This window comes from Equus asinus, chromosome 11 (genome assembly GCF_041296235.1).
Source record: "Equus asinus isolate D_3611 breed Donkey chromosome 11, EquAss-T2T_v2, whole genome shotgun sequence".
Taxonomy (NCBI): Eukaryota; Metazoa; Chordata; class Mammalia; order Perissodactyla; family Equidae; genus Equus; species Equus asinus.
In genome coordinates this window covers 81,812,528-81,829,918 of record NC_091800.1, presented here as the reverse complement: position 1 = coordinate 81,829,918, position 17,391 = coordinate 81,812,528, and the positions used below count along the sequence as shown (strand labels likewise).

General features: G+C 48.7%; 1 protein-coding gene across 1 annotated transcript in view; it reads right to left on the bottom strand.

Moving 5' to 3' along the window:
- Positions 1-17,391, bottom strand: part of COL4A2 (collagen type IV alpha 2 chain) — a 191,861-nt gene that overhangs the window by 42,444 nt on the left and 132,026 nt on the right. Inside the window, exons 17-25 of the mRNA XM_044779702.2 lie at positions 15,927-15,980; positions 15,035-15,101; positions 11,659-11,769; positions 11,003-11,152; positions 6,312-6,404; positions 5,353-5,516; positions 2,169-2,241; positions 1,978-2,084; positions 272-473 (exon numbers count right to left, since the gene is read on the bottom strand). Coding sequence (XP_044635637.2) covers positions 272-473; positions 1,978-2,084; positions 2,169-2,241; positions 5,353-5,516; positions 6,312-6,404; positions 11,003-11,152; positions 11,659-11,769; positions 15,035-15,101; positions 15,927-15,980 — 1,021 coding nt within the window. The remainder of the gene's footprint in view (positions 1-271; positions 474-1,977; positions 2,085-2,168; positions 2,242-5,352; positions 5,517-6,311; positions 6,405-11,002; positions 11,153-11,658; positions 11,770-15,034; positions 15,102-15,926; positions 15,981-17,391) is intronic.

Below are 17,391 nucleotides of genomic sequence, written 5' to 3'. Positions count from 1 at the left end.
CAAGGCCCATTTCTGAACTTCCGTGCAGAGCCCCCATGGCTTCAGCAATAGAGGGAGGGGCCCCGTGTTCCAAGTGGTGAGAGAGGCTGGTGGGCCCGGAAAACCCCACGGCTGGGTGTCGGTGTATGTGCTAAGAACTGATGGTGCAACACAGGCAGTGTGCTCATGTGACCCCCGGGGAATTTAGATATTGCCAAAGAAGAACAGTGGATATGGAAGTACCAACAGCGTCTCCTGACTTTGAAAGGTAAAAGAGACGACTCCTCCATACCTAGGAGTCCTGGAGAGCCTGGGGGGCCAGGAGGCCCGGGGAGGCCTGGTGGTCCAGGGAATCCAGCATCTCCGGGGAAACCATGCTCGCCTTTGGGGCCTGGCAGGCCCAATCCTGGAGGACCCCTTTCTCCTGGAATGCCCTTCGTGCCGGGTGCTCCTGGGTGACCTGTGTCCCCTGGGGGTCCTTTGATGCCATCACCCTGGGAGAAAATTTGGTTGATCTCTTAAAGGATATATAAACCTCAAAGACAGCCATATCTCAGTTCCCTTTGCTCACTCTCCTAAATTCCGTGCCACAGACACAGAGCAGAAAGACAGCAGAGACTAGCATGAACCTACAGTCAGGGTCTAACCAAAGCCCAGGAAGATGGACAGGTTTTTACAACAATCATAAGCAACACAATAGAAGATAGTTCTGGCAGGCACACAAATCTGTTTGAATATTTATTTTTCTCTTTCCAAACCACGAGTGCCCCTACCTCGATTCAGACCTTCATTCACAGGAAGAATTCTGCATGAGAACACTTAGGCACAGATTTGGATAAATGGGAGTAGAAACACATTACTTTACTGCTATGATTAGGCATTTGTGACACATTGACTATTCACAAGGCTAATGCGTTGTTAAAGGAAAGGAATTCTTTACTTTGGACAAGAAAGAAAGAGCAGTGTGGTCATCAGAAATAAGGAGAGAGGACAGGATCAGAAAAGCAGGGAGCTGGGAGGCACTCAGCAACACCACGTCCTGGTGATGGAGCCACTGACCAGGTGCAGGACATGGGGTGGGTGAGGGGGTAATAAACGCGGAGGGGGCTCCAAGAATGGGGAAGGTCGGAGGAATGATGTGGGCAGGGTCACAGGCAAACCCGGGGGCCCTGGCTTTATGGTGAGCTATCTGAACTGAGCTGGTACAATAGTCATGCAGATAAGTCCCAGCCCACCCACCCAAGCCGTGAAATGAGCCCAGGATATTCCAGAGGCAAGTAGGCAGCAGCGTCTAGGAAGTGAAATGCTGCTGTCCAGTGAGGTTATTCTTCTCCTGCATTTTCAAAGGCATGAGCTAGTGGGACGGTCACTGATTAATGACCAAGCTCTCTGTGTTTGAAACACCCTGATCAAACCACACAGCCTCCGCATTCTGGCTTCTTTAATAAGTGTGTAATGATAAGCACAGGACTTTCCATCTCCCAGGTCTGCTGCAGAGATCAAATGATGGGGCACCAAGCTTAGATAGTGGACAGTGATGACAACGATGACGACTGGGGAGCGTTCTGGGGGTGCTCACTGAGGTTTCTCAAGGCAGATGTTTACGTTCACAGCTTAGAGATTCCAGCAAGCAAGGAAGGAGCATGCACGCTGACAAAGCCACTGGACTGGGACCAGACACGGTGGGTTTGAGCGCTGGCTCTTAATAACAGAGGAGAACAGCAGCCCCCTACTTTAGAACATTCGATTTGGGAGGCTCTGGTTCTATGTTACACCAGGAGCAATATTTGTTTACTCCTTAACTTTTAAATGTTCACTGTGGGCTTGGCTCCAGCCTAACTCACTGTTTCCTAAAAAAGTATGGTTTCTGCTCATTCAAATCAAGCCGGCTGCACTGGGAGTTTTACTGCAGTGCCAGCACCGTTCGCTTCTCAAGTGTTTAAGGACGGGACTGGTCAGGATGAGGGCTGAGCCGGTCCCACACGCGTGGCTACTCACAGGGGGCCCCGGAAGGCCTGGGAATCCATCGAGCCCGTCACGCCCCCGGATGCCGTCGTCACCTTTCATTCCAGGCACCCCTGGGACACCTGGCTGTCCCCTCTCACCTGGGAAAGGATTACAGTGTGAATCTACTTATCCAGTGCCAGAGAATACACGGCCCAAGGACTGCTTGGCCACAGAAGACTGACCTTTGGTGGTTACTGTTCTGGAATCTCCCTTCACTCCTTTGGGCCCAGGAGGTCCAATGTCACCAGGGGCTCCCTGTGGAAACAAAGACAAAATGTCTTCCTCCTTCATACTGTTAAGGACATCGATAAGACGATGATTTTCCATCTATACAACTTGAGGGCTATTACCCATTATGAAGCCCAGAACAGTTCAGAAGAACTCTCTGCAGTCTAGAGATGCTCCAGACCCGGCTGTCCGATCCAGAGGCCACCAAGCACAAATGGCTATTGAGGACCTGAATGTGGCCAGTGGGACTGAAGAACCGAATTTTTAATTTTAAATAATTAAAATTTCATGGAAGTCATCACACATGGCTGGACAGTGAAAACCAGAACCTTGCTACTCAAAGTGTGGTCCACGGACCACAGCATCAGCCTCTTCTGGGAGCTTGCTAGAAACGCAGAACCTCACGCCCCACCCGAGGCACCCGAACCAGAATCTGTATTTCCACAAAGGCCCAGGGATTCACATCCTCAGGGACTTTTGAGATGCAACGATCTAAATTACACGGTTGCTAACTCCAACTGCAGTTATTTAGGATCCGAGCAGGTAACCAGCTTCCAAGTACAAAGGATGGAAATTTGTGATCATTCAACGTTGAGAACAACAGAGTATTTCACTGACAGCTTGTCTTCCAAAGTGAAATTAAGGTTGGAAACAAACGCACTTTTGAGACAAGCTTACTGCAAGGACACTCACATTTTAGGCTATAAAATCTAGTGAAGTCTTCCAGTCAGCAGAAAGGAGCAGGTTAACGGTTCAGGATGTATTTTAATATACATGAAAGGCTACTTTTGGGCAAATCTTGGTTGTTGTTATTTGCAAGAAGATGAGAGCTTTTAGTGTTGGCTTAATTAAATGGAATGCTACAAGTGATTATGAGTTCCTTTCTCCGTCTCTCTCTCATATATTCCAAACATACTAGATGTGCTGATTGAGTTCTTGGCAGAAAAGGGTGACATTCTTTCAGTATCCAGGACAGTGTCTCACACACAGACGGTGCTCAAGAAATAGGTGTTGGGCAGATGGATGGAAGGACGGGTGAATTTATCTATTGGCCGACTCCCATCCTTCAAGTACTCTGCCAGACTCTCTCAGCACGGATGTGAAAAAACAGAAAACCCTCTCAGGCATTCCTACTGCAGGGGGGTTGCCAGGCACACAAACATATCAGTAAATGCAACACACACAGTACCCGAGGTGTTGGCACAGAAGTGCTGTGGGTGTGTGCCCGATACGGCTGGGGAACGCATGTGCTCTGGGAAGATATTGGACGTTCCAGGTGCACAAAATGGGAGCTGTTTGGCTTCTAGGAAGCATTCAATCATTTTATAAACAACTAAAGACCCTACCAGTTTGCCATTATTAAGTTTGTGATTCTCACTACACACACTTTCACATGCTTAGACAGCCACGATTTGGAGACAGTATCATTTTTAGACTGGGATAAAATGTAGCACCTACTATTTTCAGTTGGATAAAACGACAGTCACGTGTCGTTTAAGGATGGGAACACATTCTGAGAAATGCGTCGTCAGGCGGTTTCCTCACTGGGTGAACATCACAGAGTACGTACACAAATCTACACAGTGTAGCCTACTACACACCCAGGCTCTATGGTGCCAATCTTATGGGACCGACGTCGCACATGGAGCCCATCGTTGACCGAAGTATCGTTATGGGTGCATGACTGTATTCATTTTCTGAGAAAGCTCGGGGCATGGAGCTGAGAGGTGCCATGGATCTTATTTTCACCCGCAAAGCTCCCGCGCCATGAAGCAACTAGGGGTCACCACTTTCTGCACCAGCAGCTCTGTGTGGTGGCAATTCCCCTGCACCATGTCATGGAGCCACATCATTCTAACCATCGCTGGCCAAGCATCCTGAGCAATTTTTCCTCTATTGCTGAACATATAAAATGATATACTTTTCATTTTATAAATCTCCTGCAGTTCTCTTTTTAAGTAAAAAATAAAATATATATATGTATATATATATATATATATATATATATACATATATACATATAAACATTTTTTTTTGCCTTTATCTGAAATTTGCTTTGAAATCATTGGTTAGTTAAAACCCGTCATGGAACAGAGATCTATCTCCAGTGGACATTTTCATAAGGCATGAAATAAAGTCCACTTAGCTGATATCCACAGGGAATCTGTGGGCAGGGAATTTTATCCATCCATCCAAAGTAACTTCATGATACTTGGAAGTTTCCCTTTTTATTGGGTTAGCGGAGCCTTCACAAAAAGTGAAATCAGTTCTACACTCAATTTGAAGAGGTGAATGCTCAAAAAGTAAGATGCTTTACATTCAAAATGATAGAAGTTTTAAAAAAAAGATATTCATATACCATAAAATTCACCATTTTAAAGCATACAATTCAGCAGTTTTTAGTATTTTCCCAAGGTTGTGCAATCATCACTATGATCTAATTCCAGAACGTTTTCACCACTCTGAAAAGAAACCCCATACTCATACCCCTTAAATACTCATTCCCCCCTTCCCCCCGCCCCTGGGAACCACCAACCTACTTCCTGTCTCTAGATCGGCCTGTTCTAGACATTTCATCTGAATGGCATCATGTAATATGCGTTCCTTTGTGTCTGCTGTATTTCACTAAGTGTAACATTTTTGAGGTTCATCCACATCGTGGCATGGACCAGAACTTCATTCCTTTTTATGGCTGAATAAGATTCCATCATATGGGTAGATTATGTTTTGCTTATCCATTCATCAGTTGACGGACATTTGGGTTGTTTCTACTTTTTGGCTTTTATTATTAATACCGCTATGAACATTTGTGTACAAGATTTTGTGTAGACATGTGTTTTCATTTCTCCTGGGTCTACACCTAGGAGTGGCCTTTCTGGGTCCCATGATCACTCTATGTTTAGCTTTTTGAGGAATCATCGAACTGTTTCCCACAGCGGCTGCACCATTTCACATTCCCACCAGTAAAGGTTTTCAAGGTTCCTCTTGGAGTACGTGGCTTTTTTAAATGGAGCATCAGGTATGTGTGTGTTGCTGGTCTAAAGATGTGCTAATTCAATAAATAAAAGCCAAGAATAAAAGAATGGGGCTAAGTGTCAAGGACATGTCATCAGCTTTGTGACAGAAGTGGTCTCTCACCTTGAACCCGGGGAACCCAGGGATGCCGTGCTGGCCAGGATCTCCTTGGCCCCCTTTCCTGCCCGGCTCCCCATTGATGCCTGGAAAGCCCTTGGGCCCTGGTAGCCCCGGCAGACCCGTGACGAACTCATCACCCTCTACGCATCTGCAGTCGCCGGCGTCACCTGCCATGTGAGCAAGAGGGAGGGACTCGTTATTCACTTGTGCAGCAGATGAACACTCTTCTCGGCTCCTCCACAGAGGTCTGATTCCTGCAGTCGGTCCCTGGGCGCTGAGGCACCCACACATCCCACATACACCAGAAAGGTCTGGGTGTGGTTAAATGCCAGAACGGGCTACTCACACTCAGGGATGGGAGAGCTGAGCAGCTGCCACAGTGGAGCCCCGAGAACCTCGCAGAGAAGGGGCCGCCCGGGCCGGTCCTTCTCTGGAAAGGGCGTTGATCTAGGGGCAGTGTCCCCCAAATAGAGATGGAAGGGGACACAAGGACAGCTGGTTCCAACTGCCCCTCTACCACCAGGTGGGAGTGAGGCGACGGGCAGGTCCGTCATTCCTGAGTCTCAGCCTCCTCGCGCTAAGTGATCCCTAACTCAGGGAGTCCTGTCGGGTCACCAGGTGATTGGTCCACAAGCACCTGCCATGGCCGGAGCCCGTCACATCGCCTTGGAGCTGAGTACTCAGAGGAGTCGTGTCAGTTCAGCCTAAGACATCGCTGCTCACGGTCTTTGTCCTGTACCCGGCTCCGCGCTCCCTGGAACCCACTGACACAGACGGCGGACTGAGGACAGAGGAGGGTGAGCAACTGCGTGCTGGGTGCCCAGCCTTGCTCCAGGGTGCTATCCACCGGGAGGCGCCGGCAGGAAACAGGGTCGTTTTCACGTCTGAACAGTGAGGAGGGGGATGTGGACTGGGGCCCAGGTTGTCTCTCCAGCCTTCTCCCTCCTTCCCTAGGCTCTTACCTTTCCATCCTTTCTGTCCACGAGCCCCAGGGAAACCAGAAGGCCCGGGGTAGCCCGCTGTCCCTCCTGTTCCTTTAAGGCCGAAAAGGAAACCTAAGGAGAAGACCCACAAGGATAGCATGTTAGCACAGCATGCGGGACCCCGCATCCTGCTGAGCCCCGTGCTGGAAGGTTTCCAGAAAAGTCTCCCCACATCGGGTAAGAACGACCCCGGCCCCAATTCCACTCCAAAATTCCTCTTCAGAAGCCACGGAGACTGGAGGCCACAGCTTTCAGGGATGGAAAGACATCTAGAGACGTCTAGGAAAAAAAAGTCTAGAGAAGAAAATCTTTACTTTTGATAAATGTTGACTCCAAAGAAAGGTTGTGATTTTTTGACCCCGTGTTTTACTTATGTGCTAAAGTCTTGGATTCTGGCACTCCCACAACTTCTGGTTCCCCAAAAGACAAAAGCAAAACAAAATAAGATATTAACATGAACTCGGTTCCCTAGTCCGTCCTGTCCCGGAAAGGGCGCACACACATGCACATGCACACGTGGGTTGGTGTCATTAATGCAGATCACTTGTGACTCATCTGGATTCTGCGTGCTCACCTCCCCCCTCCGGACCCACGGCTAGCATCAGGGGGCTTCAGAAGCCCTGCGTCGTCTGCAAAGGTGTGAGAGGGAGACTCTAAAAGCCAACCAAACTCTCTGTGTCACCCTCGAGAGGAGCACCACCTTGTGGTGAGACTGGGGCTGCGCGTGCCCAGGAAACATCCCTGCCGTGCATGGACTCCGGCTGTCCGTCTGTCTGCCTGACTGGTTCTGTCCTCCTCACTGCAAACCCTGCAGCGCCCACAGCTCCGTGGATCCAACAGAACTCCTCCAAACAAATTAAAATACATGTTGCCATAGCCACCCCAGGGGACCTGAGAGGAGGAGAGGACGAGGCGATTAAGAAGGCAGGAAGGAGAGGAAAACACCGAATTTTAAAACTTTTTGCCATCTGCTTGGGAAAATGACGCCAGAATCTGAATGTCAGATCGCTTTGGGGAAGGATAAATCTTTATGGAAAGGTGGCAATGACTACTGTTCTGTGTGATTTGTTCTTACTACATATGTGACAATGTCTCTCATTCATACATCCATCCATCTATCTGTTCATTCATCAACATTTATCCAGCGCCTATGCTAGCCCAGCAACGTGCCAGGTACTGTGTATACAGTTGGAAACAAAACTGACAGGCCTTCAGGGAGCTTACAGTTCAGATGTGGAGACATGCATCAGACACACCTTAGTAAACACAGCGACACAGAATTTGCAGCGACAGCCAGAGCTGTGAGAACAGCAGCCTTCAGAGAAAGTAACGGGGAGAAGCCGGTTTGCAGCTGGGGGCAGGCGTCAGAAGAGTCCTTTCTGAGGAAGTTGACCCTTCACTAGAGAATAAAACTGAGCCAGCCAAGAGGGGCGGAGGGGATGTTCCAGAGAGAGGATAAGCATGCCTAAGTCCCTGAGGTAGGAGGAAAGGCAGGAATTGCATTTTAGCCCAAGGGCAATAGGAAGCCATAAAGGGTTTTGAGGAGGGAAGTTACACAGTCTAATTTACATGTAAAAGGACCCGCTGGCTGTGTAGACAATTGACTGGAGAGAGAAGGAATGGAAGCTGCTCAAGTGTGGGCTGCTCTTCCAGCTGACTAAGCGTGGGGGCTTCAATTAGGACAAAGGCAGCAAAATGAAGAGCAACGGACAGATCCGAGATTCAAGAGGCGGAATCTCCGGGACTGGGCCACGGATGCAGAGTGTGGGTGTGCTCTGGCCTGAGCGCCCGGGCTTGCAGAGATGGGTGAGGCCAAGGAGAGGGGCATGTTGGGTGGGGAGCAGGAGATCCAGAGCTCAATTCTGGACACACACGGTCACCACACACACAGTGGTGACTATGCGACAAGTGAATAGTTCGTATGAGTCTAGGCTAGAGACACAATTAGGGAGTGCTGGCATGGAGCTCATATTTAGGTTCATGGGAATGGATGGGTTTATCTAGGTGGCGAGTACACAGAGAAGGGCCAAGACTGGACTTCAAGGAACTCCACTGTCCCTGGATGGGCAGAGGGGAAGAAGAAGGAAGAGCCAGCCAAGGAGCCTTAGAAAGGACAGGCCAGGAGACAACAAGAGGCACAGACGGCGGGGCATCTGGGGAGGCCAAGAGGAGCGTGTGTGAAGGAGGATGCCACTGCATCCTGTGAGGGTGACAGGCTGCCGGGGAGCAAAACGGCAGCCCAGATGCGGCTCTGCGGGTCACTGGTGAGTGGGTCAGGAGCATTTCAGTCCAGTGGTGGACTCCGTGGGCTTTATTTTATCTCCAAGTTCTCCCCATGTGTTAGGAAAAGCACCGTATCAGAAGGTGGTTATTTAATCACAGATACTTCAGGGATGTTGGCATTGTACATGTGAACAATGAGACGGTGGGGGTTCCTTATAGTGTTTGCAAATCTGTCCAAAAGCCTCATATGGCCATCTTAAGGTGCCATCCTAGGGTGTTTTTTCGTTAGCTAATAAATGAATAACTTCAAACAAGTCCTATAGAATAGCAGTGTGCCTCTTAGATGTTTTCCACACGATTTTTCTGAAGAGGCCAAGGGCCATTACAAACCAGGCAGCATTTGACTTACTCTAGAACACAATGGAACTGCCTCAATACTCGATTTAGTGAACTGAGCTGGACCAAGGAGGAAGCAAGATATTTAGCTCAGAAAGAAGACTGACTTCACAGCTTGATTTTGCTGGAACCACAGAAGACTAAAAATTCTGGTTTTCATCAGTAGCAGCACATAAAACAGGATGAAATGCAGTTAACAAGAAAAGAATCCAACAGTTTCACTATAAGGGAAAAGTTAAGAACTCTGTGGGAATCTAGGTCACTGATGTTAAATTATGACTATACACAAAAATGTTTTAAAAGGCCATTATGGTTGGCTACTTTTTGTACAAGAGATAACTTTAAAAAAAGTGATCTGGAAACAATGTGTCTCACAGGGTAAAATAAATATTTCAAGGAGAACTTAAGTTGTGTGCTTTTAAAATTTTAGGTTGATATAATTTATTGGATACCATTCCATCTGTTTTGTAAATTCCCCCTTCAGTCTACAACATGGACCAGAAATTAATTTGTTTACAGATGAATTATGTTAGTAAATCATAGATTTACTAAGCAAGATTTACAAAGCAAGATAACATGTGACTGTGTCTTTCTCAAAATGGAATTATGCTTTCATTTTTAACACATCATGTTCTGTTGCCAAAAAAGGAAAACTCAACAGATACCACTTACTTAGGAAATATAATACTCATAGAAACTTAGCCATTATCCCAGATGTCACAGTAATAAATGTTACTTCCAGGATAATTAAAAATATTACAGATAACACTGCTCAAAACTATTTGGCAAATCCTAGGGAAATATCTGTACCTAAAAATTTTCTAAAGAATGTGAGAATCTGGTTTTTCCAGTTGAAGGAAAATTGGAAAAGTAGAACCACATTAACTTAAAAATTCTCTGTAGAATACAAAAATGGAATCAGAGAAGTGACAGCTGAGTTTTTAATGGAAGAAGGATGTACAGTAGACATGCTTCTAACACCCCCAACAGTTTCCATTCCAGAGACGGCAAACAGAAGGAACTTCCAAAGCAATTCAAGCCTGGATTTGCCCGTTAGCCAAGTCCAAACACTGTCCACCAGCAAACACGATGCTCTTCCCCAAAGAGAGGAAGCTCTAAGAGATTATCGAGGGGGATGTCAGAGAATTTCAAGTCAAATATTTTTAAAAGAAGAGGCTGCTAGATGTGGTCCATGTCACATAAGAAATTGTGACCTCATATTTTCTTCCACTGCCTCATTTGTCTCATCTCTTGAGGGGATGAAATGTTCCCATTAGGAGATGTTACAACCTCTGAAACATAACTCTTTCAACTTGGAAGCTGAAAAGAATAACCATTTTTGATGGCAAGTTCAAAGATACAGAGTGCACATTTTCCTGCCTCCTTAGAACATTCTAACTAAAAGATGAGCCATGGTAACATGGGGACCTGGAATGACCACTTCGGGCTGGGACTCCGTGCTGCCCCTAGGGAGCACGGGGGGCCCAGATTCTCATGCTTGTCCAGCGTATAGACTTTCATGGCCATCCATCTCGGCCTTGGCCGACGGCTGCCACTTCTTTTCAGAAGTACAGAAGCCATCTCTTCTTGTCATCAACTATAGTCACCTGTTCCATTGTCGCTTTGGCTCTGCATGGCCTCAGAAGGCAGATTATCGAGCCTACTTAAAGTCAGTGGTGAAACAGAGAGAGGCTGCACGTCAAGGGTAAGCCCTCCGCTGTGGATGAAGGGTTACGGGCTATCGCAGACACCGATAGCTTTCGGTTTCCATCTGCTTCCACACCGCCCCCTCAGACGCTCGCCGAGGGCCAGTCAGCCCGCCCTCAGTGTGTAACAGCCACGGGACTGTTGACGCAGGTTGGCCAGGCTGTGCCCTTCTTCCATCACCAGCTTTTTCCATTTGCACCCAGAGCTGCTGCTCCACCCAAAGCACTGCCTCCTGCATTAGTTCATGGAATTATCGAGCAGAAAACCCAGGTGAAAATGCGGCTGTGGCCAGCCTCCTTTGTCTGGGCACTGGAATGCCCCCCCTGGAGGTTCCCTCCACTTACCATCGGGTCCAGGTGGTCCGGCGGGCCCTGGGGGTCCTTGGAGCCCTGGCTTTCCATCAGCTCCCGGGGGGCCGGGGTAGAGCGCAGGGAGGCCTGGTTCTCCTATGAAGCCTTTGGGTCCCATTTCGCCTGGTAATCCTCTCTTCTCATCTGAAATGCAACAGCAACCCACGCAGTGTGAGACTTCTGACACTGACCGGCTGAGCTGGCACTGCCGCCCACAGGAGGCCACCAGCAGGACCAGAGGATCCACAGTACAGTCAGTGGCTTAAGAGCTGGAGGTCAGTGGTGTATTTCACCACCACTTTTTGACTTTACGAATGCCCCTCTCTTTGCCCCCAGATCATGCCCCAGAGTTGCTACGAGCACTTTGCAACATTTGACCACGGCCGTGCTCTTCCAGCCTGCTGACAGAATCGTGCTAGCTACTCATCAGGGCATAATCTAACCCAGTCAGGGAGGTATCGTGACAGGTACAACGGTCTGTGAAGACATCCACCACACGTAGCGAGACCCACGGGGGCTGCCATGCCTGGTCTATGAGAAAGAGCAGCACCCGACAGAGCCGTGCGGTCAGTCAGCAGGGCCCAGTGGGTGAGGGCAGATCTGACGGGGTGTACTTTGGTCTTAGTTTTGACATCAGGGAACCATGTTACCTTCATCTCCGATGGACGTGCCAGGGAGGCCTGGCGGGCCGGGGTCTCCTGGCTCACCCCGGGTTCCTGGCTCCCCATGGGCTCCTGGGAATCCTGGGTCACCTCTGGCACCTGGAACGGAGACAGACCCCACAGTAAGAACAGGACTGCTGTCGAGGACTCGTGACAGATGCTCCCGTTTTCACTAAACGTGTATTTACGGATTCACTGAACATTGCGTGAAGTGTGTGTGGGGGGAGTCCAAATGTTTAATATACGGGGTCCCTGTTTTCAAGGAGCTCATTCCTGATCAAATAGGGGTGATACAAGATTCCTGTAAATATCATAAAACAATAGAGAGGCACAGAAAGCCAAGAGGACACAGAGAGGTTTCAAAGGAGGAGAAGATTACTCGGGGGAAAAATCTGGTATTGAGGGGCCACAGAGAATAAAAATATCGGAAGGAGACAATATTTTTGAGCTGTTGCACTAGGTTCAGCGTTAGACACTTTACATCCATCTGATTCCTGTAAAGCTCTTGTGGCCTGGATGCTATTACAGCCCCAACTTTACAGAGAGGTGAAGCACCCTGCCCACGGGCGCTCAGCTCTCACGGAGACCGCAACGGACAGCTGAGCCTCCTACGTGGTGAAGTCAGATGGGAGACGGGTCAGGGAGAGGCCAGAGGATGGCTGACGGAAGAGCAGTCAGAGGGAACGACAGACTGCAAGCAGAGCTGGGGGTGCTCCACGGGATTTGGGCTGGAGTTGGGGTCCAGGCAAACGGGAGTCGTGGGAATTCGGGCTGGACAGGAGCTGAGTCTACAGCGGGGATAAAGAAGGGAAGGATCTGATCAGGAGTCCTCCCACACAGCAGGCACGGTGCCAGGGGCCAGAGGCGAGGAGGGGCCAATTCTCTTTGAACCCCTCCTCCCCTGAGGCCCAGCTCCAGCCTCGATAGGCCTTTCATAGCTGTTTGCTGGATGAATAACATATGTGAAAGCTCTCACAAACCTTCTCCCTAAACCAACAACCACAAAGTGGCTTTGCTACATTCTTTGCTACATTCTTCGGCTGTGTAAATAGCAACACTTTACTGGATAACACATTTTTCTGGAACATAATTGGGAAAGACGAGAGAAAAGCAAAGAATATTATGTTTTCTCGTACAGATAATAGCAACTGTCAGGAAAGCCACCACTCTGTATGTGATCTTTAATTTTTTAATCTCAAAAGAAAGTCCTTAAAATAAGGAGATTTGCTGGGCATCATAATTGCCTTGTACACATGAGGGACCCCAGGGAGGGTCTGGGCTCTGGAACCAGGTGGCTCAGGTGGGAGTCCTGTTCCTCCACTTATTACAGACGTGACCCTGGGCACATTACTTAACTTCCCTGTGCTTCAATTTCTCCATCAGTAAAATGGGGCTAAGATCAGTCCCCATCTCATGGGGTTGTTAGGAGGAGTAAATCAAGTGACAAGTGCGGTTAGAACAGCTTAGATCATTGCCTGGCACGCGGTAAGCACTATGTAAACGTCAGCCACCGAATAAAAAGAGACAAGATCAAATTGAAAACCGCAGACCTGCCCATTTGTTTGGAAGAAGAGCAAGGTTACTTTTATTTTTAGTTACCTCGCAATCCTTTTTTCGATACAAAGCTCCCTCACTTTCGCGTTTGGACAAGCTCCTGCAATGCTACTTTGTAAGGGAGACATTTATTTTCCTTTCTCCCCTGAGGAGATCTGCTCATTAGCCAACCTCTCGCCCTGAGGAGCCCTGGACCGCGGCTCGGTGAAAACTCGGCTCACCAGCACCACAGGGACGCCAGCCATCAGGTGGCAACACGCGCAGCGGTGGACTTTCTGACTCTGAGTTTGGGAAAAAACGAATTTAAAACATCCACCTTCTGAGTGTGGTTTCTAGGAATTCAGGGTGGAAAAGGCCAACTAAATCAATTCTGGGCTCCCGGTCAGTGACGTTTCCGATGAATGAAAAAGAGAGATAGCCAACATTAATTTTAAATATTACGTTCCCAAAGCCTCAAAGACAGCATTTCCACTTCACCAAAATCACCAACACTAAGTCAACCTCATGTTCCGTCTCCTGGGGTTTCTGCTCGGCAGGCACGCTGGACCCCACGGAAAGGAGGCGAGTGCGGGCTCTACACGAGGCGGACTCCCAGGTGTGAGCATGGATCCAAAATACACTCATTAACGGTTCAAAGTCAACCTGGAGAGAGATCTCTAGGGGGCTCCCCGACACCTTGTCCTTGGCCCTGCTCTGTTCTATGTTCTCAATGATGTTGGATGAAGATATGCAGAAGTGGTTGGATGGTCGCCCCTGAGCAGGATAGCGAGCCTGGGCCCCGGGACATAGATGAGAGGCCTGAGGCAGATCATCCACCGGGCACAGGGAAACAACACTGCAGTATCTTTATTTAAAAACTCTCCCCCTTTAAAACCCCTGTGTGATGCATACGTGTTCGCACGAGCATCATTCAGTCACTCAGGTAAATATTTACTGAGCGCCTGGTGCTGTCCTAGAAGCTGTGGATGCAGCAGTGAACCACACAGGCAAAAACCCCTGCCCTCGTGGAACCCCCTATAACACGGATACACTACCCATAAGTAAACATACAGATGATTATTCAGAGGGGTGCTGAAAACGTTTTTTTTTTTAACCTATAAGGATGCACATTCCAAAAGGCTCAGAGAGCACTGCTCTAATCACAGAATTGGAATCCTGTTTCAGTCTGCTCTTGCCAGTTTGGACGGCTGAGCTAAAATGAGGAGAGGAGCATGAGCTGCAGCACCTGCCCAATCCTTCACCCCCACCCCGTGGTCAACTGTGACAGCGGGAGCATTGTCCCAGGTCGTAGCTCTGTGCAAACATCTGGGGGCTTAGTTCCCTGAAGTGTAAAGGATGTGACTGTTTACAGGTTATGGATTACGATCAATTCCGGGTTTTAGACTGGCGAGCAGAGGGGCGTCAGCATCTCGGTACATTTGGAGCAGATGTGACTGTGGCAGCTGGGACTGCTGCCACGGAGGCCCGGTGTGCAAGGCCTGGTTCCTTCAGTGAAAGTGCAGGTGTGCAGAATCTGCACAAGGTACGCAGACATGAAAGAACTTCCCAATGGAGGGGTCGCACCTGGAAAGTGGGGAGCACTCTCTCAGGAAGAGGAAACCAATGAGGGTGTCTCCGTGATACCACATTGGAGCCACGAGAGCAGGTGTATGTGAGACCAAGACTCTCCAAAGCTTATATCATAAACATCTTTTTTTTGTTTTGTTTTGTTTTCCTTAGAAAAACCTTTCCTGGAAGTTCATGACTCCGTGTCCCTAACAGAAGAGAACGCACATGTAATGTACACATGCAAGAGAAACCACGCACACACCTTTCCCCAGGGAAGGATGAGGGGAGTAGGCAGGCGGTCCCGGCAGGCCTCGGTCACCCACTTCTCCCTGGAGAAAGAAAAGAGGAAAATAGAAGCATGTGAGACTGGCCTTTTGGAGTTTTGGACAACATGCATAGTCCCAAAGAACAAAGCTGAATGTGGACTGTCTGCTCAGCAGAGCGGCTGTTCTGAGTGATCAACGCACAGACTGTGCCTGAGGCAGCATCTCCACTACGCTATGGCGCAAAGTCCAGGCGTCTCAGGAGACTGTGCCTTCCGCAGGGCAGGCTATTCTGTGTTGACGTTGGTATCTGAACAGGGGTGATGCAACTGCACCCTGACATGATACCGTCTGAGCTGTAAGACCCACAATTCCGTGTGCTGCCTTGACGTCTCTGAGCCTCACAGGCCCAAAAGGCCTAACCATGAGGTCCCTGTCCTCACCAGATATGCCCCCCGCCCAGCAGGAAGGGCTCCCCATTGGCTGGCCCCCCTGTCAGCTGGAGCAGCTGTGCCCCACCTGGTCCTCAGCCTACTGGGCTTCCCCTCCCTGCCAGCCCATGGAATCTTTCAACAAGTCAGTCATCTCCTCCCTTGGGAACGGGGGCACTCCATCCTCTTGTTACTACACAGTCAGCCTCCCACATGCCTGCTGGTTCACTGTGCTCCCAGTGCAGGCCCCCATGCAGCCTCCACGTAGCCCTGCATGGCGTGCAGCAACCTCCTCGCCATGGCTGGGATCACGTGACTGATAAATGAGTGTCCATCTTGCATCTCCAGTGCTGGGTGCTGTGTGTTTGGTTATCTTGTATTATACAGGAGTGAACAGGAGGTGATCAGGACATTACTCAAAGGGAAGAAAGAAGGCCATCCAGGTGAAAACTGAGCTTACCTTGGGTCCCGGGCGTCCATCAGGGCCTTGATAACCATCCAGTCCTCTGCTTCCCTGCAGGAAAGATGTGCTGTGCTTACTTTTATCTCTGACATATAAAGAAGGGACCACAATACCACTATTATGTCTAACAAAAGTAACAATAATTAATTAAAATCACCTACTACCCAGTCTATGTTCAATTTTCCTTGATTTTGGTCTCAAAAATGTCTTTTTAAATTGTTTTGCTAGAATCAGGATCCAAACAAAGTCCAAATATGACATTTGGCTGATATATCTCTTAATTCTCTTTTAATTCATAACAGTTTCCTCTTCCTTTCTGCTTTTTTAGCAATTTTTTGTTGTTCTTTTGAAGAAACTGGGTCATCTGTGGTGCAAAGATCCTACGTGGTGGATTCGCTCCACTGCACCCTGTGGTGTGGTATGAATGCGCCTCTAGCCCCCATGTTTTCTCTGAATTAGTTAGATCTACTGCCTTCATTAGGCTCAGGTTCATCTTTTGAGCAAGAACCATTCACAGAGGGTACTGTGTCCTTCCTACTGCATCACTTCAGGAGGCACAAACGCTCGGTTGCCCACTTCAATGATTTTATGACTGAGCAGTGGGGTTGAGCGTTGACAACCTGATCCATCTATTAAAACCTTCTCCCAAGATGGTTTTGAAAAATCTCAGTTAACACCAAATAGAAGCATTTGAGCCTTTCAATTTAGAATTTTTTTCTCTTCAAAAAAAAAAAAATCTCAAATGATGTCAGCGACATGGTGGCGTGAGCTCAACTGGGACTCTCTCCCCTCCAAATTACAACCAAAAAGAGCAACTGCTTTCCAACCAAAAAAAAAATCCTAATAACACAAATCGTCAGAGACCCACAGCAGCCAAACAACGGAGGGCGGAGAGGCTGGAGCTGCTGTTGGAAGAGCTGCAACAGGGTAGGAGAGAACTTCACTCCCGCCCCTAGAGACTGGGATCGCTGCTGCGGGTGTGGGAAGGAGGGGGTGGGTGGCCCCGTGTCCCTGTTATCATTCAGGACTCCCACCGCTGTGCAGTGGAAACCCTCTAACGGGGGAAAGCTTTTGTGTGGGGGGATCCCATCAAGCCAGGGCCCTGGGAAATCAGAGAGCGAGAGGTGATTAGAATCCAGCTCTGCAGGCGAGAGAAAGTGCCCCTCCTCCCCCAGCCCGTGCTGCACGCCGCCAACGTGGCTGAAGGCGGAGGGCTCAGAACACGTGGCTCTCGGCCCCCATCTAGTGGCGACAGGCTGTAACTGCAACTGAATAATAGCATCATGTGCAAAAGCCGCTCCTCTACCAGCCAGCAATTTATAAAAGCTCCAGTCCACAAGAAAACAATAAAAACACAGAATTAAGTCCTGAGGACTTGGAAATAGGTAAACTAAGTGAAAATGAGTTCAGAGCAGCTATCATCAAAAAACTCAATGAGGTAAAGGGAAATATAGAGAAACAA